The 26,785-nt window shown below is 50.5% G+C and overlaps 1 protein-coding gene across 5 annotated transcripts; it reads right to left on the bottom strand.

Moving 5' to 3' along the window:
* Positions 1–1,935: 1,935 nt before the first annotated feature.
* On the bottom strand, positions 1,936–26,421 carry svila (supervillin a). Of its 5 annotated transcripts, none has more exons than XM_058060419.1 (33): positions 26,268–26,421; positions 20,878–20,941; positions 20,665–20,807; positions 19,941–20,586; positions 18,127–18,888; positions 17,075–17,109; positions 16,843–16,907; positions 16,150–16,283; positions 15,451–15,715; positions 14,900–15,239; positions 14,330–14,486; positions 13,243–13,375; positions 12,812–12,977; positions 12,646–12,726; positions 12,467–12,553; positions 12,111–12,282; positions 11,560–11,732; positions 10,184–10,339; positions 9,618–9,754; positions 9,326–9,473; positions 9,008–9,153; positions 8,766–8,941; positions 6,445–6,586; positions 6,085–6,364; positions 5,861–6,015; positions 5,691–5,796; positions 5,398–5,605; positions 5,198–5,331; positions 4,751–4,906; positions 3,954–4,097; positions 3,758–3,879; positions 3,297–3,452; positions 1,936–2,326 (listed from the first exon to the last, which is right to left on the bottom strand). In XM_058060419.1, the coding sequence occupies exons 2-33, from the start codon at positions 20,883–20,885 to the stop codon at positions 2,240–2,242; spliced, it is 5,820 nt and encodes a 1,939-aa protein (XP_057916402.1). In that variant the 5' UTR covers positions 20,886–20,941; positions 26,268–26,421; the 3' UTR covers positions 1,936–2,239. The 5 variants fall into 5 exon arrangements, with proteins under 5 accessions (XP_057916402.1, XP_057916401.1, XP_057916400.1 ...); XM_058060418.1 differs by lacking the exon at positions 26,268–26,421 and adding an exon at positions 21,999–22,453 and having other exon boundaries at positions 18,127–18,882; XM_058060417.1 differs by lacking the exon at positions 26,268–26,421 and adding an exon at positions 21,999–22,453 and having other exon boundaries at positions 18,127–18,885.
* Positions 26,422–26,785: the final 364 nt, after the last annotated feature.

Below are 26,785 nucleotides of genomic sequence, written 5' to 3' on the forward strand. Positions count from 1 at the left end.
CAAATCCGGCTGAGTCGAGGGTAATTGAGCCACGCTTCCCCCGCAGGTATTTCACCAAAGACATTTGGGGAACATGTTTTCCATTTCCAGGGGGCGGCCCTACATGTACACACACATATGTACTGTACATACATCATGAAATACCATGACACGACTACTAGCACGAGTACTACTACAGAGGAAGGAGCCCAGCAAGGTGCACTGTATTCAGACACACGCTCCGAGCAGCCGCCGTGGCCATGGGGGTCTCTGGCAAACCTGGACCGAGAAAAGACTCCACCCCCAGCTGCCCTTGTTGACTTGGGTTGGAGACGCGTGGACACGCCCACTCCAAGGTCCCTTCTGTGGTCTTCTCGTAGCGTTCTAGATTGGTGAGTCGGTGTAGAGCTAGCCCTCCTGGACACGCCAGAAGGAGCAGACTTAGCTAGCATGGTGACTCACGCCTCGCACCCCCCCACGGTCATGGGGTGGTCATATCAGAGCCGTGACGGGTGGTGAGAAGGTGATATTAGGATGATGGAATATTTAAATGCATGTTTTGTCCATGAGCGGCGAGCGGCGCCCCTTGGCAGCTTTCAAGCGCCTTAGCATGCGTCCTGGCGGTAAAAGGAGGTTTTGTTTGCGATAACGGTGTTAGCTGAGCACAAAGCGGCACGCCGCGCTGGAGCCCGGTCGCTTTGGCGGTATTAGCGCCTGGCGACGCCTCTGCTGCACCCAGGAGGACACGTCAGGAGGGAAGCGCGTCCAAGTCAGGCTTAGCGCATATTATTCCGCATGTTGTCTTCCCACTTTCTGTTTGTGCCTGGATTATCGCTAGCTCGCGGCGTCACAATGGCGCTCCGCTTTCCTTTCTCCGTCTTAAGGTTGGCAGCGCTCTAAGCTGCACACTTCCTGTCCAAAGTGGGAGAAAGACACTTCAAAGCAGCCCAGATGGCTTATGGGAAATTAATTTGGAGGAAGAATACTTGTGTTTCTTCTCCGGTGCCCCGCAGGCTCTTAAGCTCGCTGTGATGATGAAGCCGCCAAGGTGGATGTGGAGCACGGCCTCGTGGCTCACGTCCTCTCGCGTTATCTCGCGTGAGCGTCAGCATCGCACGCTGCACGCTCGTTTGGATGGACTCGCGTGAAGATTGAAAGCGTCGCTCTGCAACACTCAACAGCCAGCAAACGGGAGAAACGGTCGGAACACATCACAGTCCACGGGGGACTTCCGGCGCAGCAGCTTGAGAAAAATAAAAACCTACCAGGAACTTTCAAAAACTTTTGGGACCAAAGGGTCAGCGCATGCGCCCACAAAGTCTCGGTGGTCCGGGGGTGGGGGTCGTGGGGAGCTATTTGAGGTGTACGGAGTGAAAATAAGACAGGAACATCACATTGACCAAAAGCCACCCCAATTCCACAAACCTACACAATACTGACCTCCAGTGGTCACTCGGAGAAATGCAGCATTCCTGCTGGCACCTCGTTAGCCTGTCTGGCATCACCTTACCTTCACCATCACCATCACCTTACCTTCACCTTCACCTTCACCATCACCATCACCATGCTGCCAGAGGGGGGGGGCCAATGCCGACGCAAACAAAGACACAAACTAAAGACACAATTTTTACTTTATGGATCCAATAAAAGCCACTTTCTAAAATGGAGGACACTTTTATACGCGACACCGGTCCTTTGTTGTCAGTCCCCGGTTAACCTATTCTACTCATCTTCTACTCATCTTCTACTCATCTTCTACTCATCTTCATCCCAATAGATGACTTGATGCGGCCACTAGGTGTCACTAAAACCAAGGGTTTGCCCACACGGTCCCCCATCCTCCATGCTGTGCTGCAGCCAAGTCGTGGACCATCATGTTGTCAGTGAGAAGGTGCACCATTGACGTTCCTGATGACGTTCCCAGATGGTTGAAAATGACAACAGAAGCAGGGGAACTTCTTTTCGGGTTTATTTGTCTAGGCCAAAAGTGCGAGTATAAACTGTACACAAAGTGGAAACCACCTCCATGGAGTTGGTCATCACGTCCAAAACCTGCGGCTCTTCCATGGTGACATTTTGCAACAACGTATGTACGCATATACGTATGTAGGCATATACTTATGTATGCATATACGCATATACGTATGTACGCATATACGTATGTAGGCATATACGTATATGCTGACTGGAAATGACCTTCAGACCACCAACATCTGCCACAGCTTCCATCCTCGGAGAGCCAAGTCCAGAATCCATGAAACTAGAAAAGTCCTTTGCTCTTCTTCACGTTGGTTTGCTTCCATGCTGGCAGACGCTCGTACTCCTCCCTGGTCATCTCCAGGCCTTTCTGTGGAACACACAGCAGCGGCAAAACCTGAGCTCAGATGGAATACTTCTATCTGTATACTGTGTACTCACGTAGTACCTTCCACCGGGTAGCGCTCTCCCACAATAACTACTCATTCTCCTCCCTGAAGGTCTGATGGAAACTGAAATCTACTTTCTTCCATAAGAATTCCTCCCCCGATTCATCCATCAACACCCAAAGAGAAGGAAACCATGAAAGCATTCCAAGTGACTTCCCATACATCCCGTCAGATGGAATTCTAATCATCTCACCTGTCCTTGAACACACCACGGTGTGAGATGTCAACTCGTGATGTTTGCAATATCTGCCTAATCAGCCCCCCCCCTTTACCTCCTTAGCCAAGATGGCGCCTAGTGAGGGTGCCACGTGTCCATCACTGCACTCCTCATTTGGGGCGTGTCGGGTCCGACCACCTGGTACCGATTGTACTGCATTCTCTACAACGCAGTGCCACTTCAAAGACCGCCTGTACTTTGGAAGTACTCAAGTGCAGACGTACGCATCGCTAAGACGACGTGGCCAACAGGTGGAGATCCAGGAGGTCGTGTCACCACGTGCTAACAAAGATGATCAAGGCGGTGAAAAAGTCTTAACGTTACCCGGGATGCTTCATCATCATCATCATCATCATCATCGACCACCCACCTTCCCTTCAGCCCCCGCGTCCTACACAACACACACCCAAGCTAAGATGGTAGCAGCATGCTAGCACGGCAGAAAATACGCACAGGGAAACTACTGGATGTAGATGTATATACTATATGTAGATGTATATACAGTATACTAGATGTAGATGTAGATCTACTATATATACTATATATATGTATATATATATATATATATATATGTATATGTACTATATATAACATCTCCCCCCAAAGACTGTCTCATTCCAGGCAGAGCAGCCAGTAAGAAAGCTGTTTGCCAGCAGGCAGGCCAAAAGACACACCTGGAAGTCCTGGTCCGACAGGTAGACCTCCAGGCGGAGGGGGTCCACGCCTTCCGGCAGCGGCCGGGCGAGGAGATCATCCAGTGGGTATGTGGTCTGGCACAGTCTGGCCAACACGTCTTCCACCAGGATGATCTGGTTACACACCTCTGCCTCCTGACACGCGCGCACACACACGTACACACACGTACACACACACACGCACACACACACACGTACACACACACACACACGTACACACACTTGAAGGTGAAAGGCTATAAAAGCACAAGCGTGTCCAACAAATGGAATGAGAGAGAAATCAATAAGGCTAATGGCTGCCTGATGGGCTGGGCTGCACTTTGGATGTGTTCTTTTGTACACTTGTGTGCATGTGTGTGTGTGTGCATGTGTGTGTGTGTGCGTGTGTGTGTGCATGTGTGTGTGTGTGCATGTGTGTGTGTGTGCGTGTGCATACACACCCGCTCGGTGATGTTGGCGATGTCCTCTCGGTGCTCCCAGCTGGGGAACATGTTGGTGAAGGTGAGCGGCTCCAGCCCGGCGTGGATCAGATACGCCTTTGGGGGCTTTTTTCCATTCTTTTCTGTGGAACGTACACAACACCACAGTACATTATTAGCAACAGTAGTAGTAGTAGTAGTATTTGAAGGGGAATACCTTTAGAGTACTGCAGCACCGTCTCCATGGCACACTTCCTGTCCAAGTCCCAGCGTATTCGGGCCGAGCCGGTACCTTCACTGTCCCGAGGCCACCAGCCCTGCCACAGGTAGACCTCGTGGTGGTTATCCACCAGGAACAATGCTGTGGGGGGGGTCGGGGCGGGGGTTGGACACGGGATCATATGTTCACATGGCGATACGGCCTTCTCCACAGCAAGTCACATCAGTCCCAAAATGTGTCAGAACAACTGGAGTATTGCTCATGGTGGCCCCCCAAGGGACTCAACACATCCTGGCCACAAGTCATACAACTGGCCTTAAAAGGGACGCACGTAGAACTGGCCTTAAAGGGGACACACGTAGAACTGGCCTTAAAGGGGACACACGTAGAACTGGCCTTAAAGGGGACACACGTAGAACTGGCCTTAAAGGGGACACACGTAGAACTGGCCTTAAAGGGGGGGACACACGTAGAACTGGCCTTAAAGGGGACACACATAGAACTGGCCTTAAAGGGGACACACGTAGAACTGGCCTTAAAGGGGACACACGTAGAACTGGCCTTAAAGGGGACACACATAGAACTGGCCTTAAAGGGGACACACGTAGAACTGGCCTTAAAGGGGACACACGTAGAACTGGCCTTAAAGGGGACACACGTAGAACTGGCCTTAAAGGGGACACACGTAGAACTGGCCTTAAAGGGGACACACATAGAACTGGCCTTAAAGGGGACACACGTAGAACTGACCCACTGTGGGTAGAAGATGTGAGTGAATGCTAAGGAGCGTGTACCGGGCTGGGATGCAGAGTACAGGTCTTCCTGCAGGAAGGGCATGGGGTTGACCCCCTTGGGGTCCCGGGCGGGGTAGAGGAACTCCACGGCAACAAAGTCCCCTGAAATGCTGCTCAGCTGGTAGAGACGAGGCGTGAAGTTGAACTTGCCAGGGTCTGAGGGTCAGAAGGGAAGGATGACATCATCTTGCTAGGTCACACAAACCAACAGCTTTGGGGGGGGGGGTTATGCTGGAGCCTATCCCAGCTGGACCAGGCCACGTCCCACATAGACAAGCATTCCCACCCAGGGACGTCATCCCATGGGATGTTGTTCCTTTGAACAGTCAAGGCGTCGGTGGCCATCTTGGTTCCTTGCCACGTTCTGCTGCTGAAGGCAACCTACTGGACTTCAGGCGCATGCAGGACTTGGGAGGACCGAGCGGCGTGACGGCGGCTTCCACCCACCTTGCAGCATGCAGTCGTACGCTTTCCTGTCTCTCCTGCCGAGGGCTTCCCAGAATTCCAAAGGCTCTGCTCCCTCATCGCAGTCCCAAACGCTCACCTTGCTGCTGCTGTGAAGACCTGCTTCTAGAGGACAACTGCAAAGAGAAGCCGGGTGACGGCCTGCCGTGACGAGCCCCCTCCCGCCCGCCGCTTGCACCCACTGGTGTTGGATCCAGCTGGCGGCGGCGTGCGCCACCCTCCGTGTGTGCTCCAGCGCCTTGCAGCCGTGCCACAGGTAGATGAGGGCCCTGGCGACGCTCAGCAGCACCAAGCAGACCCTGGAGCGCAGGCTGCTGCAGTGGCACACCACCTCCACCAGGTGGCTCTCCGGCTCAGCCTCCCCTCGCACGCAGTACAGCCGCCAGTCACCTGCAGGCACGGATGGGAAGGCTGTCGATCCAGGAAGGCTGAATCCGGATATGAAGTGGATAATGAAGTGTTTGTGGGAATTTACTCTGCGAGGTCTCCTGGTCTTCTTCCCTCTTCCCAGCGTGGATGATCATGCCTCCTTGGAAGCACTGCAGGAAACACGGAGGCTCCTTTCCCTGCAGGACTTGAATCTACGGGAGCAGCGGGTCAGCAGAACATCTCCACAGAAAAACCACGCAAGGGGCCGAAGGTCACCTGGGCCCCTCGCTCCTCGTCCAGTTCCACGGTCATGAGCGCCGACGTTCCCTTCTCGCTGACCGTGGAATTGCGTCCCTGCCAGAAGAAGTAGCAGCACTTCTCCTTCCCGGGCCCCGCTGTCTTGAGCTGCTCCGGGTTCTGCCGCTTCCCGACTGGCAGGAAGGTGAAGAATGAAAAACACGGCAGACCTGACAGGAAGTGGGCGTGTGCGTGGTGCCCACCTGCGGTGCCGACCGCGTACTTCCACTTCACCACGTAGGCGTCGCCCTCGTGGAACTGGCCCACGCTCTGGCGCGGTAGGCGGCTGTAGTCGAACTCCAGGATGTGCCAGACCTCCACGACCAGCGTGCGGACCTCGTAGCACCGCCCGTCCTCCCCGTCCACCAGCCCGTACCCCCGACCCACGTTCAGGCCATCCACGACGGTGCAGACGGACAGCTGGGGGAGGGGCATCATGAGGGCGGCGTCGTACGCATGGGGCTGATCCGAGGTGGGCCGCCCCTGGGATGGATGGATGGATGGATGGAATGAAGATGTGGGTCGAGCGCGTCTCTCTTACCCCACCTGGGACTCCAGCACACCTTGGCGTTGCTGCTGGTCTTGGTGGGCCAGGATGTTCTCCTGCATTCGCTCCAGTCCAAGAACTTCTCCTTAAACAAGCTGGTTTCGTTGTGATGGCTCAGTCTGCCAAACACCGCCCAGTCAGGGCGGCCCCGTCCTTTCCTACAAGACACCACCTTGATGGGTGACTTTTGGTACGGCTTGTCTGGTCCTGCCACCGCTACGCCCTAATGTACCCTCTATATAGATGTATACACCCCGATATACCTAGATGTAGTATACACCCTAATGTACCCTCTATATAGATCTATACACCCCAATATACCTAGATGTATACACCCTAATGTACCCTCTATATAGATGTATACACACAATATATCTAGATGTAGTATACACCCTAATGTACCCTCTATATAGATGTATACACCCCAATATATCTAGATGTAGTATACACCCTAATGTACCCTCTATATAGATGTATACACCCAATATATCTAGATGTAGTATACACCCTAATGTACCCTCTATATAGATGTATACACCCCAATATACCTAGATGTATACACCCTAATGTACCCTCTATATAGATGTATACACCCCGATATACCTAGATGTAGTATACACCCTAATGTACCCTCTATATAGATGTATACACCCCGATATACCTAGATGTAGTATACACCCTAATGTACCCTCTATATAGATGTATACACCCCAATATACCTAGATGTAGTATACACCCTAATGTACCCTCTATATAGATGTATACACCCCAATATACCTAGATGTAGTATACACCCTAATGTACCCTCTATATAGATGTATACACCCTAATATACCTAGATGCATACACCCTAATGTACCCTCTATATAGATCTATACACCCTAATGTACCCTCTATATAGATGTATACACCCCAATATATCTAGATGTAGTATACACCCTAATGTACCCTCTATATAGATGTATACACCCAATATACCTAGATGTAGTATACACCCTAATGTACCCTCTATATAGATGTATACTCTCTAATGTACCCTCTATATGCTGGACATGCATACACCCTAATGTACCCTCTATATAGATGTATACACACAATATATCTAGATGTAGTATACACCCTAATGTACCCTCTATGTAGATGTATACACCCAATATATCTAGATGTAGTATACACCCTAATGTACCCTCTATATAGATGTATACACCCAATATATCTAGATGTAGTATACACCCTAATGTACCCTCTATATAGATGTATACTCTCTAATGTACCCTCTATGTATATGCTGGACATGCATACACCCTAATGTACCCTCTATATAGATGTATACACACAATATATCTAGATGTAGTATACACCCTAATGTACCCTCTATGTAGATGTATACACCCAATATATCTAGATGTAGTATACACCCTAATGTACCCTCTATATAGATGTATACACCCCAATATACCTAGATGCATACACCCTAATGTACCCTCTATATAGATGTATACACACAATATATCTAGATGTAGTATACACCCTAATGTACCCTCTATGTAGATGTATACACCCAATATATCTAGATGTAGTATACACCTTCCATGTGCTGGACATGCATACGCCCTAATGTACCCTCTATGTAGATGTATACACCCAATATACCTAGATGTATACACCCTAATGTACCCTCTATGTAGATGTATACACCCCAATATACCTAGATGTAGTATACACCCTAATGTACCCTCTATATAGATGTATACACCCCAATATACCTAGATGTATACACCCTAATGTACCCTCTATGTAGATGTATACACCCCAATATATCTAGATGTATACACCCTAATGTACCCTCTATATAGATGTATACACCCAATATATCTAGATGTAGTATACACCCTAATGTACCCTCTATGTAGATGTATACACCCCAATATACCCTCTATGTAGATGTATACACCCCAATATACCCATCTACAGTTGTGGGTCCCATATAGTATATGCTTAGTTAGCTATGCAGATGTTTTGGGCCCCATTCAAAGACAAACCAAGTGAATATTGAAAAAGTGAATATTGAAAAAGTGAATATTGAAAAAGTGAATATTGAAAAAGTGAATATTGAAAAAGTGAATATTGAAAAAGTGAATATTGAAAAAGTGAATATTGAAAAAGTGAATATTGAAAAAGTGAATATTGAAAAAGTGCAGTACAGCAATGGATGCATCATGGAAGTGTGGTATTGGGGGGCCGTTGTGTACTTTATAGAAATACAACTTCTAGTACGGACCGACTGTGTTTTCCCTCTTCCCGATGGTGCTAATGTGCCACACGTAGCTTGCCTACTTGGGAATGAGCGGGTTGCACTCTCCCGGGTCCAGGGGGTTGATATCACAGTTGGTGTAGTCGAAGGTTCCATTCCACAGGTGCTTGGCCAGCTGGAAGGCCACCTTCCTCTGCGCCAGCGTGACTTCCTTCCCGTGCCAGATGTACATCTCGCTCCCAAAGTCAAACACCAGAACCTGCACACACCACAGCGGGACGATGACGCCTCGCCGTCCTGCGCTCGCCCACTCGGGACGCCTGACCTCCTTCGCCGTCAGTAAACAACAGCGAGGTATCTTGGCCCAAAAGTCGTCGTCTGGCACCAGTTTGTTGTCCGCCAGTCGGTAAACACAGTTGGTCTCAATGATGGCACCCTCGTAAAGCTCGTCTTCATCCGCCGTTCCTGCCGCTAAACACACAAAAAACAGCCTGTCATTGCTGGACACGCACACACGCACACATACACACACGCACACACACACACGCACACACACGCACACACAGACACGCACACATACACACGCACACACACACACGCACACACACACACACACACACACACACACACTTCTCTCCCTTACGCTGGTAAGTGGCATGGCCTCCCAGGATCTTCCAGAACTCCTCGGCAGCGTGGCTTTGAGGGTCAACGCCCTCTTCAAGGACCTGCACGCCGTCGGCACGGCAACCCAGATCTTTCTTGTTCTGGATGAAGTTGGCCAACTCTGAAGCCTGAAAGCAGGAGAACCAAGATAATAAAAAGATAGACTGCGAGAACTCCTGGTTCCTCAGGTGCTCGGGAGGGCGGTCCCCCCGTGTCCCATACCAGACGCACATTGGGTGCACCCAACACCAACAAGGTGCTGCCAGTCCCACCTTGTTCTTCTCGATCACGTTGGCAAACTCTCCCATCCAGACGAAGCAGCGCTGCGGCGTGATGAGCAGGAAGCAGTCGCCGCTGTTCAAGGACGACGCTCTGGGCTCCACTAGCCTGGTCTGGATGTGCCGTCGACCTGCCGTCCAACACACAAAGCACACACCGTGTTTCTCTCTTGCGCTTCGTCCCGAGGGCCAACGAACGCACGCATTCAAGCACAGCCTGACCAGTCACATGACCCGTCACATGACCCGTCACATGACCAGTCACATGACCCGTCACATGACCAGTCACATGACCCGTCACATGACCAGTCACATGACCTCACATGGTAGAGGTGGGTGGATGGGTGGTAGAGGTGGGTGGATGGGTGGTAGAGGTGGGTGGATGGTTGGTAGAGGTGGGTGGATGGGTGGTAGAGGTGGGTGGATGGGTGGTAGAGGTGGGTGGATGGTTGGTAGAGGTGGGTGGATGGGTGGTAGAGGTGGGTGGATGGGTGGTAGAGGTGGGTGGTAGAGTCTCAGGTTGGTGATGATGGAGGGACGGTCCCATCGGAGCCATTGACCTTTGACATGCAGCAGCATGACGTTCTTGTAGGGCACGGCGCTGCTGCTGGACGTCTGCTCAGAGATGTCCACGCTGCGTAGGCTGATGCTGCCAAAGTTCTCGCTGCTGGCGAGACCAGCCAAGGCCGCGTCAGATAAGGTGCAGTTCTTGTTGGCTGTGGTGGAAAGAACAAGTGAAATGAAAACGGGTAGAAGCGGAGTAGAAAGCGTCCATACCCTGCACGAGCTTCATCGCCGACGACCTTCCACAGCACAGGTCGGGTAGAAGCAAGAAGGAAATAAACGTTCCCACTCAAGCCAATGGAGTCATCGCTGTCCGTCAGACGAAAGAGGGGGCGGAGCGCGGTGGTCTCGTACGCGGCTGCTTGGATTTTCTCCAGTTATAAAACATCTGAGCGTTTTGGCTCAGACACAAACCACTTCAGCCCAAACTCAGCAGCGTTTCTACAGCCAGGACCTCTACGTTGGGGAGCAACCACGGAGGAGAGCGCAGTCTCAACTTCATCTGCATCTCCAAAAGAACTTTAGCACTTTTATGTTGTCAGTTTCTTCCCTTTGTCCAGCCCAAAACCTACCCCACCTCAAACGCACAGGGCTGGAGCGTTACCCTCAAGTACACGCAGATCTATTCCACACCAGCAGCACCAAAGTCACTCATGTCAAACAATATCTACTGACATCTACCAACATCTACCAAACATCGACCAACATCGACCAAACATCGACCAACATCTACCAAACATCTACCAATGCCAAACATTTATCCCAGCATCACAAAAAAATACCACAAGTTCCACGCTGGACATTTAAGAGCCTGGAGACAACTAATAAAAGTGGTATGATCCAATAAAGGTGATATAGGGTATGATCCAATAAAAGTGGTATGATCCAATAAAGGTGGTATAGGGTATGATCCAATAAAAGTGGTATGATCCAATAAAGGTGGTATGATTTAATAAAGGTGGTATAAGGTATGATCCAATAAAGGTGGTATGAGCCAATAAAGGTGATATATGGAATGATCCAATAAAGGTGATATACGGTATGATCCAATAAAGTTGGTATGATCTAATAAAGGTGATATACAGTATGATCCATCAAAGGTGGTATGATCCAACAAAGGTAATATATGGTGTGATCCATCAAAGGTGGTATGATCCAATAAAGGTGATATATGGTATGATCCAACAAAGGTGGTATGATCCAATAAAGGTGATATATGGTATGATCCAACAAAGGTGGTATGATCCAATAAAGGTGATATATGGTATGATCCAACAAAGGTGGTATGATCCAACAAAGGTGATATAGGTATGACCCATCAAAGGTGGTATGATCCGACAAAGGTGGAACGATCCAATAAAGGAATGCTGACCTTTTTCCGCTTTCATCCTCCTGCTTTCCAGCAGGCCGACGTTGAGGCGGCGTTCCGTGTATCCATGTCGGATGTCCTCTCTGGCAGCGAGCGTCTTCAGTGGGTTCTTCGACGGCGCTACGTTCCGTGTGGGCCTCACGGCTCTCTTGTGCCGCACCATCTCCGATGTCAACCTAAGGGAAGCCAGAGTTCATTTGGACACACGGGAAGGGGATTCATACGTGGACACACACGCACCAGATCCCACAAGTCCCCCCCCCCCATTCAAACTATTAGATTGGGTCTAGTCCCCCCCCCCATGAAACATCTGTCTCCTCATCACTAAACAATAATGGAACATGATCCATCCTCTCATGGCATCACGGTGACAGCACACAACTACGGTGCGTTCAAAGACCACCATAGGAGGAGGAGAAAACATGAGGAGGCACCAAAGAAGAAGGGTGTAATATTTAGAGATGCTGAAAGATGAGCATGCAGGTCCGCTCTATAGATGTCAAAGTAAATATGATGGATATGATCATGACATAACACCTCCAGCAGTCGCTTACTTTGGAAGCTGTGGCCCAAAGATGGCGTCAAAGTCGTCCACCAGCGCCACCTTGCTGGTGGTGGACGGCAGCTCCTCCACTTGGCGGTAGAAGTTGGAAAAGATCTCATCTTCCAGGGCCATCACTTCCTTTATCTTCTTCTCCGTTACCGTGACGATGGTGTCTGGCGGTGCTGCGACGTGGAAAAGTACTCATAGATTTCATACCTGCAGCAAGCTCACGTATGCCGTGGAACGCAGCGGGAGTGCCCATATTCAGCTTTTAGACCACAACATCAGCTTCTCCATGCTTTAGGGCTGGGACCCCTGGGACCCCTGGGACCCCTGGGACCCCCCAAGTGAGCAAACCTGGCTGACCTTTACTGTTGATCTTGCTGAGGAACGACTCCAGCTTATCCAACTTCCTGTCTGACTCCATCTTGAGATGTGGCGTGGCGGTGAGGTCTGCACAGCAAGGCACAGCTGATCCAGGCGTACCCGTGCCCCCCCCCGAATGCCCCCCAGCACCCCCCAAGTGTGGCACATGGCAGACAGACCTTCTTGTGGCTTGGAGACGGCAGGGCTGCTGCTCTTGGGTTTGGACATGGAGGACCGCGGGGCGGACGGGGAGCCCGACCCTGACACATGACGCAAAAAAGAAGAGAGAATTCCAAATGCAGCGAGGAAGAGCCGTGGAATGGAGACACCACGGCGCCGTCTAACCTTTCTGCAGCATGCGTGCAGCCACGGTGAACTGGGTGGAGTCGTTGGCAGCTCCTTGGCCTTTGGACCTCCAGGCGTCTTCTTGAGCTTCCATGTGCTCCTTCCTCTCCTGGATGGACATCTGAGCCCCCATCCTCTGCGACTCCATGCCAGGCTCCGTGATTCTCTGGAGAACAGGAGCAGGCATCACCCCCCCCCCCAGCAAGTTGAAAGTGGGAGAAAGAAAACAATCTCAGAAGTTCATTAAAAACCAACGATGGAATAAAGGGAGTCTATCTATCTATCTATCTATCTATCTATCTATCTATCTATCTATCTATCTATTCAAAAAAAAGAGGATTGGTAAAAGACGTTGACATATTGAAAAATGTCAGGTCTCTTCTCTTTAAATGTGGTATCTTATTTTATAGGAGGAACCTGTGGCTGCTTACCTTCTTGTTGAAGCTCTGTTCCACCTCCCACGGGTGAGCGTAGGGGTCACCTACAGCCGCCTTGACCGCATCCTGCTTCTTATTGATCCGGTTCCTCCAGTCCTCCTCGCCGCTCTTCTTCAGCAGCGCCACCCTGACAGAACCACGCCAAGTTTCACTCAAGTCCCCTCAAGGACTCATTGCATCCCGCATGGATGTACTCCAGATTACATCCCGGATGGATGTACTCCAGATTACATCCCGGATGGATGTACTCCAGGTTTTACATCCCCGATGGATGTACTCCAGATTACATCCCGGATGCATGTACTCCAGATTACATCCCGGATGGATGTACTCCAGGTTTTACATCCCCGATGGATGTACTCCAGATTTTATATCCCGGATGGATGTACTCCAGATTTTATATCCCGGATGGATGTACTCCAGATTTTATATCCCGGATGGATGTACTCCAGATTTTATATCCCGGATGGATGTACTCCAGATTTTATATCCCGGATGGATGTACTCCAGATTTTACATCCCGGATGGATGTACTCCAGATTTTATATCCCGGATGGATGTACTCCAGATTACATCCCGGATGGATGTACTCCAGATTTTATATCCCGGATGGATGTACTCCAGATTACATCCCGGATGGATGTACTCCAGATTACATCCCGGATGGATGTACTCCAGATTTTATATCCCGGATGGATGTACTCCAGATTACATCCCGGATGGATGTACTCCAGATCCTCCTCAACAAAGCCCAAACACGTACAACACGCCAAGAGAGGAAAAAAACTACTTTTTCTCAGGTTTTGGAACACGTTACGTCCCAAAGGTGTCTAGGGTAGGACTAGGGTAGGACTAGGGTAGGACTAGGGTAGGACTAGGGTAGGATGGGACCAACAAACATAATAAAGCAAAACCCAATACAGAGATAGGAAAGAACATCAAGTATTTAATTCCTGGGCGAACAAAAAACCAATCCTTACGTAAAACTACTCAAGCCAAATATCGGCAAAAATAGAACGAGAAAGTCAGGGTGTGTTGGTGCTAAGATAAGATAAGATAAGATAAGATAAAAAAAACTCACCTCTCTTTGACGGACATGTGTTTGGCCGTCATGGCGTCACACATGTCGCCTACTAGTTCACCGCACGCCGAGTGCGTGTCTGCCGGCGGCGGCCGGTAAACGCCTTTGGATGACATGGATGCCGCCCTGGGTCGCACCCCGGCGGGCTCGGCCAGCTCTGCAGCAGAAAAAGCACAGCCGTCCAATCAGTAAGCAGCTGGGCAGGCATGCCCGCCCCCCCCCCAGCGTGGCTAAACCCGGGCCACACCTCCCGGTAACCATGTGGCGACGAGCGCTGTGGAAAACCTGAGGGCACCAGAACGTGTGCATCACAGGCCATGACGCACGGCACGACCAAAACATGGAAAGTAAAACTTCAAATGTACCGTACGGCCAAAAACTGCTTTGAAATGTCACAAAAAGGCGGAGCTGCCTTGAGATGGGGGAGGGGCCCACAGTGGCACCCGCTGCTCGTTGAGAAGAGCGGTGTGATTTCATGCCTCAATGCCGATCCCTCCTGCTACATCTTCTTGGACCAATTCAATCTTACAAGGAGCCAGAAAGACAAAGAGAACCGTGGATTCTTCTCACCGCCATTCAACGTTTGGCTCGTGGGGCTGGCAGCGTGCCGCACTTCCTCCCTCGGAGAAATCTTCTTCCTCCCTTCCAGCGCCACCAGGCTCTCATCCTCCGCTCGTCTGCCGTCGTCCTCGGGAGACAGCAGCCTCCTCTTCCTCCCCGACACCTCTGTTGCGTCCTCTTCCTGTGGCGATACGGGATGAGGCTGCCTGTGGCGCTCCGCCGCGTCCAGGGGGGTCCGGGTCGTGCCGTCGGGGCTGCTCACGTGGGCGTCTCCTGCGTGGTCAGCGGACATCGTGTCGCCTTGTCTTGGCACACCAGACGAGGGGGAGGGGAGCTGTTGACCTTCCAGCTACACAGCCGGACGCCATGGAAGACATTCAACAATCAGAAAAGTCCATGGAATACGTGAAATAACTTCCCAATGGAATATTGGATAGATATAATATGTAGAAGAATACTACGTATAATATATGATATATGATATACGACAAGAATACATGAAAGACTAAAAAGATAAGCACAAGCATGAGCACTGAACCACGCCGGCGTCCGTGTCCGACCTGCTCCATGTCACACAACGTGATGGGTTGAGTCTGGTAGCGGGTGTTGCTCCTGCGCTGGCGTGTGCCCCCCCTGGAGCGCGTGGCCCCGGTTGGGGGCTGAGCCAGTCGGTCGAACAGCGCCATCTTCTCGGCCAGGCTGAGCGTGCAGTGGTCGGGCTCCCCTTGGCCCCCGCCCTCCTCTCTCGTCTCCATGTGGGTGTCCGGGGGCGGCCGGGCCCCCGGCTCCTGTGCGGCGCCCTTGTGATGCGATGACGCTTGCAGGCTACACCGAGAGACAAAGAAAGATGACTTCTTCTGGCTGAAGGCCACTTCTTCTACGAGGAACACGTTTCCTCCACCATCCCCACATTCCAGCCTGGATGTGGCGTTGGACCATCAAGTCATCCGTCAGTAAACGTGAACGCATCCAAGCATTTATTTACACACAACCAGGATTATTTTGAAGTATTACTAAGTCACTGTCCTCCTCTTAGCTTGGAGTTTGCCTCTTACCGACTTTATTAATTTCTACGTTTATTAAATATATTTTACATCATGTTTTGTCACCGAGAAGACAAACTTCTCATGTCCATGGTCTTTTTATGTGTTGACTCAATGATTGGAATGGTCACCATGTGGGCCAGGGGAATGGTGGACATGCGGAATAGAACCTGCATCAACAAACACCTTGTCAACCACTTCCACACACTGACTCACGTGGCGGCGATGACCACCTCCTCAGTGGTGACGGGTTGAGTTCTGGATCGGTCTTGTGTCCGTCTTAGCCGGCGCTCCACTGCAGCGTTCCTGGAGCGCGGCTTAGCAGCTCCCACCAGATTTTTCTCCAACTCCTGAGGACAACGTTGGGTTGAAGACCATTGATAAGAACGTTGAGATGTTGGCATCAACCACTGCAATCTGGTGTTCCATGAGTACATATTACTGGATCTTACTGTATATATATTGATAGGTTCAAAGGCCCCTGGGCCACGCTTTGCACACCACTGCTTTCATAGCTCTGACGTGACAAACTATGTAGCTTGTAAGCTTAGTGCCTCAACAGTGAGCACATTTTTCTTTACAGCAAATGTTGATCCAAAATCGGAGTAAAAGAGGTGGCATACACCCAGGATAGTCTTCAACAAAGCAACCAATCAGGGGCCGTGTCACTGCTAAGATAAGATGGAGGATGGAGGAGACAGTCTTTAGTCTCCAGAGCCCAGACTTGGGACGCTCATGCCAACATGAATCCTTGTCGTCAGGCAACTTTCCACCATGTCCTCCAGAAGAAGGCTAATCTAGATTCCCAGCGTTCCAAGCCACGGACAACGACGATGGTGACAACGGTCGGCATGAGAATGCAGTCAGCGGGTGCAAAACCTCGAAGCCTAAGGGCGTCTGACAACTTACCCTGAAGAGTGAACGCTTGGCCGCCACGCTCAGCTTGGCCCGCTCATCCAGCTGTTCCTCCTCAGCTACGCAGACACAAGGGAAGGAGGGAAGGAAGGAAGGGAGGAAGGAAGGAAGCATGGTAATGAGGACCAAACTCATTATAGCATCAATCAATCAATCCTTTATACTGTACAAGATACTGTATGTACATTGTAGAGTACTACCATCCTGTAGTAAAGGTTTGGCTTACCTTCACCCCAAGCGAATGCTGACCTCAGACGGGACCTAAGGGGGGGGCAAAAAGAGAAAGAGTTACCAGCAAGAAGAGGAGAGGAAAGGCAGGTGTGACGGCTGGTTAGGAAGGTCGTGCGCGGAGGAGGAGCGGCGTGGCGTTGGGGTTTGGGTAAAGCAAAATAAGCTGCAGAATGAAGCATCATTACAGAAGTGAATTGACTTCCACAAAGAACAAATCATACTTTCCTGCTGCGATCACGTCAGCACCGCAGCCCTCACGTCCCATCAGAACAACCTTTGGCCTGCTTTGCTGCGCTTTGCTAACGCTGCTAAGGCCGGGTTAGCACCTCTTTGAATCTAAGTTGAATCTAATCTAATCTAATCTTTATGCCGCGTGAGAGAGTTTGGCATCCCAGTCAGCGTGGACCAGAGTGGACCGAGTAGACGAGTTGTGGAAACATGTTAGCATTCTCGTACTCTGTTAGCATTCTCGTACTCTATGTTATGAATTCCCATATGTTAATGCTGGTGGATCCAGCCCCCCCACCCTGCTGCTTGCGTCCATGATGTGGATATTTGGAGGGAGGCGGAGAGCAGGCTAGGACGTTAAAAAGCAGGCTAGGACGTTAAAAAGAAGGCTAGGACGTTAAAAAGCAGGCTAGGACGTTAAAAAGCAGGCTAGGACGTTAAAAAGCAGGCTAGGACGTTAAAAAGCAGGCTAGGACGTTAAAAAGCAGGCTAGGACGTTAAAAAGCAGGCTAGGACGTTAAAAAGCAGGCTAGGACGTTAAAAAGCAGGCTAGGACGTTAAAAAGCAGGCTAGGACGTTAAAAAGCAGGCTAGGACGCAGCCCAGAGCCCTTGCACGCGTGTTAGTGTTGGAGTACTGCATATTTACTAAATATTTCGTACTTTAGTACTGCATATTTAGCATGTAGCAGTGGACTATATTTGGTCCAGAAAGAAAAGGTAGCGTTGGTGAGCGTACGGCATGACAACAGCGTTGGCTAATTGTTAGCGACGAGCGCTAGCATGAGCGCCAGCAAGGCTAGCTTAGCATTTCCACCTACAGCTCGGCTTTGCACGTGCTCGGCGGCGTGGTGGTGCTTTCCATGTAAGAATGTCGGAGCTGGGCCACAGACACGAGGCCGTCCCGAGGAACGTCTTCCTTCCTTTTCTTCAGCTGCCGGGGATCTTCAACGTGTTCATGGAGGTCTTCTTGATCACCAGATTCCCACGCGGGCTGGCTGGGTGGCGCTTTGCGTCGGATGTGGCCGACAGACGCGCCTTTGTGGACATCAACGGCATCGTCCGTCTCTCCGGGCCCGCCGGGGCCTGCTCGCTGGCGGCTGTGGATGTGTTTGGATGGCTCAGCTGTTTGCCTTCCGCCTCTCTGACTTCTCCTTGCTGGGTCTTCTGTTTCAGCAGACATCTCATCTTCTCCTTTTCCTCTGCGTGGGTCCTCCGTGCTCCTCTCCCTGCGGCGGACCTCTGAGGGCAGCACCGCTTTCCTACTCCTCAGGAGACCCTCTGTCTCTATAGCGCCCGACTCCTTGCTTTCTTCATCTGGGAGCTGCTCTGCTCTGGATGCCACGGCAGAGGTCATGGACAGATAACTGGGAGAAGCACCCCCATCCCGTCCTCCCGGATGCCTGCCGTGCATGTGCGGAGCATGAGGCTGACGATGGGCCTGCTGAGGAACTGCTGGATCTGCGTAGTGAAGTGTAGGTGGCTGAAACTGTCTGCGGTACACCGTAGCCTCAGCGGCACTTCCTAGACCTGAGCGCCTCTGGGGTCCTCCTTCCTTCGCAAGCTTCTCCCTAACTCTGCTTCTTCAGGGAGAAAGAGGTCTGGTTAATAGGCATACGTTGCATGACGCCATCATCACTCCTTATGGTGATGGGGGAGCAGGTATCACATGTCGTATTTGGCCCAAGATTAGATTGTGTGTGTGTGTGTGTGGGGGGGGGGGGGCGGAGTCAAGTTATTTGAAGTTTCTTTTCACACAAGTCAGAAAAATGACAAGTGCAACCCACCACTAGAAACATTCCACCTTAATAACCGGGAATTCCACATTAAAGATCTAATAATTATGATCAATCCAAGGATTGGAAGGATATCAGCACAACACGATACTGTAGACCATGATGGAGGGGGAGACCATGATGATATCATGTGGATATCTGATATCAATGTTTCATAGCTGATATCGCTGGATCGTGGTAATCATGGCTGATATCGCTATCACTGGCTCATGATATCACTGGATCATGATATCACTGGCTCATGATATCACTGGATCATGATATCACTGGATCATGGTAATCTAATAATCTAATTCTAATCTAATAATTAATAATAATAATATAATAATTGATAGTATACCGAGTATACCCGGTACCATTGGTAAGAGTATACCAAGTACCATTGATAAGAGTATACCCAGTACCATTGGTAAGAGTATACCAAGTACCATTGATAAGAGTATACCCAGTACCATTGATAAGAGTATACCAAGTACCATTGATAAGAGTATACCAAGTACCATTGATAAGAGTATACCAAGTACCATTGATAAGAGTATACCAAGTACCATTGATAAGAGTATACCAAGTACCATTGATAAGAGTATACCAAGTACCATTGATAAGAGTATACCCAGTACCATTGGTAAGAGTATACCCAGTACCATTGATAAGAGTATACCAAGTACCATTGATAAGAGTATACCAAGTACCATTGATAAGAGTATACCCAGTACCATTGATAAGAGTATACACGGAACCAGACAGTATGGAATTGGACCAGCCTGAACTTGATCCATCCAAGGGATGAATGAAGTTGATGTCATCTCGTAGGATGTAGGAAGTGAAAAGAAGATCACCCGTGTCTGCTGAGGATGTTGTGGGCCTGCTGCCCCATGAGGAGGTCGCCAGGGGAGGAAGCGTGTTTCGGTGCGGCCACAGACGGGCGTTTGCTCTGCTTGGGTGAGCTCGGCGGCTTGGCAGGCGCCACGGTGTCCATGTAGGCGGAATAGGAGGAGCCGTGAGCCGCTCCCCTGCGCCGATTCTCCAGGTTCATGAGTCGCTCCCTCTCTGAGAACAAGGCCGCTCTGGTTCGACCCATTTCGGGGTCATCACCCGGCTGGGGCACAGTCCGCCCCCTGCGTGGGCTGTGGGTCAGGGCGTATGAATCCATAGAGACTTCACGGCCATCTTCTTCCCCAACAAGCTTCTCTTTGTTACGCCTCTCTGAGTCCTCCGACTCCTTCCGAGGATGACTGTAGCGGGACGGATGGTCCACCTCTGGCTCCTGGTCCAAGGTGATGCCGTAGCGCTCCGCTAGCTGCCGCCGCCTCTCCGCCTTGTAGCGAGCGATGCGTTCAGCTTTGGACTCTAACTCTGGAGCGGCTTTGGTGGAAGATGAAGCGCAGACGTGCCCGGTGTGATTGGCGGCTTGGGACTGCTCTGGAGCCATGGTCTGCATGTCTGGCCTTCCAAATCCCTCTGTGCCGTACCTGTGTACTGGACCTAGCGAGGCGAAGGGGGAGGAGTCAGGTGTTGGCAAACAAGTGCATAGCAAAGACTGGTGCCTTGCTCACGCCTCACCAACACAAGGTTGACAGGGATCAGACGCTCGGGTGTATGGTGGTGGATCCTCTTCCCAAAGTCGCTTGGCCACCAGGGTGGGCAGGACGGCTGGATGCACCTCCCCCTCGATGCCCTCCAATCGGCGAGCATTGCGCTCCTTTCTACGCGCACAGACAAGAGGGATGTTGCGGTGAGGTTGCCAGGGTGAAAGCAGGTCTACCATCTCCCCACCTGTTCATTTCCCAGTCACTGGTGCTCCTGGGCAGACCTTCGAATCGCTTCCTCAACTGGGACACTAAATAGAGAGTTAGAAAAAGACATGAAGGACAGCAACGTTGCAAACCAACATGGACGACGATGGCTGGATGAGCTCAGGGCGGCCATGACAAGCATCAAGTCATCAGTGTGTCTGTGATGTAACGCCGCAGTGTTGTTAGCATGCTAAGGTTGGAGCTTGTCAAACTGTACAAGCTGTACATTGACCTTTTGCCATTAGATCCACGTGGTACGGTCCAGACCCAAAGATAAAAGATCTCAGACGCCCCCCCCCGGAGCTTGACTGGGCCATCTGACGTAAAGGAAGGGTCGCCGTGTACAACAAACCACCACACGGGTGTCGACTCTGGAAGCTTAGCTGCTTGGCATCCCAGCAAGCTGAAAAGGATCCATGGCGTGCTTTCAACCTTCTCACTGGCAGGGTGCAAGGTGGCATCCGCCACTTCAAGCAAGCCCACAAACTCCCCCCTGGATCCTGCCCCCGGCTGGAGAGGGAGGAGGAAAAAGGAGGAGGTAAAGGAGGAGGTAAAGGAGTCCATCACGGCGCCAGCGCTCCAGTGTGAGCGGTGGTAGAGGCTTATGGGGCGGAGCGTTAGGAAGCAGATGGGAGGCAGCAAGAAGGTGAGGCCGACCCTGCAAACAGAGATTTAACAAAGACCAACAATAAGCCAATTAGGCCTTCAAGCTAACAACCGGACCCAGCCAAGGCCGGACTAGGCTGGTTTTTGGTGGAAATGATGCAAAGCTTCTCCTCCCATGCTGCATGTGACAGACTACTCCATAGCAAATCAAGCATGCTGTACTGTACTATCATGTACTGGGCTGTACTACAATGTACTGCATTCCCCTGCAAGTTGGAGAGCAGGTCAATGCCCAGCCCGGAAATAGCAGACCTCCTAAAAAGACCGGTGCCCCCTTCAGAGTCCTTTATCTCCTGAGCCTCCCTCTGCAGGACGGCTGCTTGGCCAGCAGGAGCCTCAGCCTGCCAACCCAACCACTTTATGCCAATCTCCTCCCGTCATCAGCTCACAAAACCGCACCTCAAGCTTAGCACCCCGAGAGTCCAAAATCCTTACCTTGGCTGCAGAACCTGACATGGGTCAGGTGACTGCAAGTCCAGGACTTCTGGTGCATTTTGGGGTAAAGCAAAGTTCCCGCTGAAGAAAGGAAGCCACGTGAGAGCTGATCCAGCGCCAAAGCAGGCTGGTCAAAGCTTTGGGACACAGCGATAGAGAGACTGGGGGCAGGGGGGCAGGGGGGCGAGTGGGCGTTGAAGTGAGGGAGGAGAGACCGCTAGAGGGTCCAGCGAAGCAGAGGAGGTCCTGTCCTGACGTTTGTCCTCTTGCTCACCACAAACTAACGAGCACAACAACAACACGGAGAAGCGGAGCAGCGCATGCTAAGCTCATTAAGCCAGGCATGCAAATGAGCTGGCGCCCACGTGACATGCTTGGACAAAGACCAGCCAGCAAACACCAGCAGCTTGCCCAAGAGCCCGTGCTCAGCTGGAGGGAAGAAGGGGAGGAAAAATGACAAAGTCCAGTCCTCTTCCACGGGGGCTTCAACAGAAGGACCGAGGAGGCTGCACCATCAGCATCGCGTGTAGAAGGGGAGGAGATATACCGTATGGGCTGCTAGGACGTTCGGATGCCAGGACAACCTTGGACAAGAACATCACGCCTTCACTGTACGGTCATTCCGTACAACCCTAACCCTAACCCTGATCCTGACCCTAAGCCTAAACCACGACAGTACAGCCAGTCAGCCACAAGCCAGACATGAAAGGAGCACCAGAAGCAGGTCCCTCAGCACCGACCCCCCCCCAACATGTTTCCTCAACGACACCAAGGCCGTTTCAGCAAGAAGAACATCACCGACTTCCAATCAGGGCTTCAAGATCAACCCTCACGCCTGAAACTTTCCATTCCCACTGAAGTAGACTCACCACGACAAGGCTGACCTTCTGTGGCACTTTTACACCCGGTTAACACCCGCCAGCGCACACATGCACATAATCTGACCAGACTGTGCTCCACAAGGTCTATCCAGCAGGGCCCAGATGATGGCGGCCGTGTGCCAGTCAGACGCTGCAGATGATTCCAATAGCGGAATATGAACAATACGCAACGCTAGCTAGAACTCTGACTTGGCTTTCTTTACTCGTTCACCAAAGACAGAATATACAGCCCACAGCGCTCTTATTTTGAAGGCCGGAAGGGTGCTGTGTGAGTTGAGGAGGTCCCATGGCCAAGCCTAAATATCACCAAGATGGCCGCTGCAGAGGAAGACCATGGTGCAGCACCGCCCACCCACACGCTGCAGTCCAGGAATCAGGACTGGCGTATATTTGGGTCAGGTTCTAAAATAGAACTCCAAACTCAAGATGCAAGAACCACGGCGGCTTGACCCGGTCTTTAGAACGCTGACCCAGGGGGGTCACCTTTGGTCGGGTGACAGACTGGAACCCGAATGGACAGAATCCTGCTGGGGAATGTTGGCTTTGTGTCGCAGCGCTTGGCAGCCTTCTATTTCTGTCTGGGTTCTGACAAGCTGACAGCAGGTGCAGCACAATGGACAACTGGACCCCCCCACCCCCGGCCCCCCACTTGGAAGAAGTCCCCTGTCATGAGCGTCCACAGCCTCTACAAGCTAGCAATCAGCCAACAGGTCAGCAGCTGACGTAGACGTAGAAGATCAACACACAATAGTCAGCATTCATTCTTTTGCCTGCTGGTACGTACGTATGTATGTATGTATATACTGTACATGTACACACTGTATATGTATATACTGTACATGCACACACTGTATATGCACACACTGTACATGCACACACTGTACATGTATATACTGTACACACAAGAAATAGTTGACGTTGCCAGTTGGTGACCCAGTAAAGGTGAACTGGGACTGCGAGTTGGGGAAAGAGTTGTACTGGTGAGCCGAGGTGTTTGTGTCTTTTAGCCGTTAGCAAATTCCTGCATTGGACAAAAACACTCGAGCTTCTTCTTGGAGAACCACACCTCTGAAACCTTGGACTACCCCCACCCACTTTCCTTCCCCCAGCCTCTTGTAGTGGGGGGCATGTGTTGTGGATACATCAGGTGGGGGCTGAGCTAAATTTACAGCGCTGCGTTCCCATTTCATCAATACAGACTGGGATCAATGGGCTGACACCAGTGACAGGTGCTGGTCACAAGAGGCTGGCGGACAGACGACACGACTTGGCGACAACCACGGGTGCCTTCCTTCCAGGTGCTCATCCTTAACCATGGCAACCACGGGTGCCTTCCTTCCAGGTGCTCATCCTTAACCATGGCAACCACGGGTGCCTTTATAGGCAAAAGAGGGGCGCTTGGTTGGAAGATTGGAAGGCTGTTTGGAAAACGCTGGACCGCAGGTGGAGCTCCATGTCTTCTCCAGAGCATCTGCTTCCAATCGCTTCACTGCCCGCCTCCCTCCTCGTCTGGGCCAGACACCCAGCTTTATGGACCGGGGCCCCCAAACAATGATGCAACAGCCTGCAGACTTATGTAACAACGCCCTTCTGGTTCTTTCTCAGGACATCCAATGTTTCACTTTTTGCTTGCATTCCTCACAGAAAATACTCAATACACATTTTTGAAAAGCACCACACACACACACAAACACACACACACACACACACACACACACACACACTAGACCAGGGTTCTCAAACCTCCGCCCCAAGCACATGATGTGGCCCCCAACTTGAGAGGCTATTGTTAGCATCCTGGATGCCTGGATGCTTGTGGTATACCTGAAGCATTGCAGCAACAGCCAACAAATAAACAGCCACCATGAAGTACAACCGTACTAGCTTGTGGTAAACCTGAAGCATTGCAGCAACAGCCAACAAATAAACAGCCACCATGAAGTACAACCGTACTAGCTTGTGGTAAACCTGAAGCATTGCAGCAACAGCCAACAAATAAACAGCCGTCCTAAAGTACAACCGTACTAGCTTGTGGTAAACCTGAAGCATTGCAGCAACAGCCAACAAATAAACAGCCATCCTAAAGTACAACCGTACTAGCTTGTGGTAAACCTGAAGTATTGCAGCAACAGCCAACAAATAAACAGCCACCATGAAGTACAATCATACTAGCTTGTGGTAAACCTGAAGTATTGCAGCAACAGCCAACAAATAAACAGCCGTCCTAAAGTACAACCATACTAGCTTGTGGTAAACCTGAAGTATTGCAGCAACAGCCAACAAATAAACAGCCGTCCTAAAGTACAACCATACTAGCTTGTGGTAAACCTGAAGTATTGCAGCAACAGCCAACAAATAAACAGCCGTCTTTAAGTACAAGCACAGCGCCAACAGCAAACGGCATGGATGCACCCAAAGGGAAGGAGAAACATCTCCATCAACAGCAAGTTGTTGGGCTGGGTTCTACTTGATGCCCCCCCCCCCCAGCCACAGCCCCCCCAGCCATAAACAGGCCAAGTGTTAGCGCTGAAAGAGCTGGAGTAGAAGAACGTGTTGAGATGGCGTCACGTTCCTGATACTGCTCCAGTCTGACCTTCTGATGTTCTGGACGCAGCAACCACGTCAGTAGGCTCCTGATGGAGACTACTCCAAGGAAAAGATGCTGCCATGAAGATCTTGGACTGTCCAATGGAGGCCCCAGGAAGGATGCTATCACGCTGATCATGTTGTCACTGGAGTCTTGCTCTCCTTCCCAAAGATCTTGATATTGATATTGACAATGATATTGATATTGACAATGATATTGATATTGACAATGATATGGATATTGACAATGATATTGATATTGACAATGATATTGATATTGACAATGATATTGATATTGACAATGATATTGATATTGACAATGATGTTGATGTTTACAATGATATTGATATTGACAATGATATTGATATTGACAATGATGTTGATATTGACAATGATATTGATATTGACAATGATATTGATATTGACAATGATATTGATATTGACAATGATATTGATATTGACAATGATATTGATATTGACAATGATGTTGATATTCCAAGAGGAAGAGAGCAACTTCCAAGTGGAGGGTTCTTCAATGGCGTTCGGGTTGGTGGAAGCTCGAACACTAAGAGCTTCCCTGCTGGCGGGCAAACTTTCAAGTCGACGTTGAGTTGATTAAATGGTAGCCTGGGCTCGTCCTTCCACACTTGATGGTGTGATCGAATCCTAATTAAAGACCAACGGCTTCCATTATGTGTTCATGAGGAGTTGTCAGAGTAAAGTCCTTCATTATTTGAACTTTCCCAGCTGCGTGCAAACAACCACCGGAGCCTGTCCGTGAGGAAAACGGGTAGATACTCACCGGTTCCGTCGGGAACGTCAGGACGTTGCCTGTCCGGGCATCGAACATCCGAAAAGTGACTTCTGGGACATCCCGCTGGCCCACGCACACTTTCACACGCACACGCCGCTGTCAGTTGCTGCCAACGACGCCTGCTGTCTCATTCGGCACTTTGGTCAAGTCACCGGGGATTAAATCGCATACTTCCGGTAGAGCACTTTAAAATAAAAGCTTGGGACCGTGATCGTCTATTTCGCATCTCGGAGACTCGTACTCTTTGGACCTGCAAAGAAACACACGCCCCGTTTGCTGTAACAATGTATGGACGTCATTCGGTCAAATAATAGTATTTTAATAGTAAATGGTATTTTTTTTAGCCCTTTAATTTGAATAAAGGATAACAGTATTTGATTCATAGATGCTAACTTGACTGTGGGATCGGGTTCCACTTCAGGAATCGAATGATGATGGAAAGTAGAGATCTTGTCTGACAATCGGCTCTTTTAGCTCGGTTCCCGTCCGGAGGAGGAGTCAGACCG

Source organism: Doryrhamphus excisus, chromosome 21, assembly GCF_030265055.1.
Source record: "Doryrhamphus excisus isolate RoL2022-K1 chromosome 21, RoL_Dexc_1.0, whole genome shotgun sequence".
Taxonomy (NCBI): Eukaryota; Metazoa; Chordata; class Actinopteri; order Syngnathiformes; family Syngnathidae; genus Doryrhamphus; species Doryrhamphus excisus.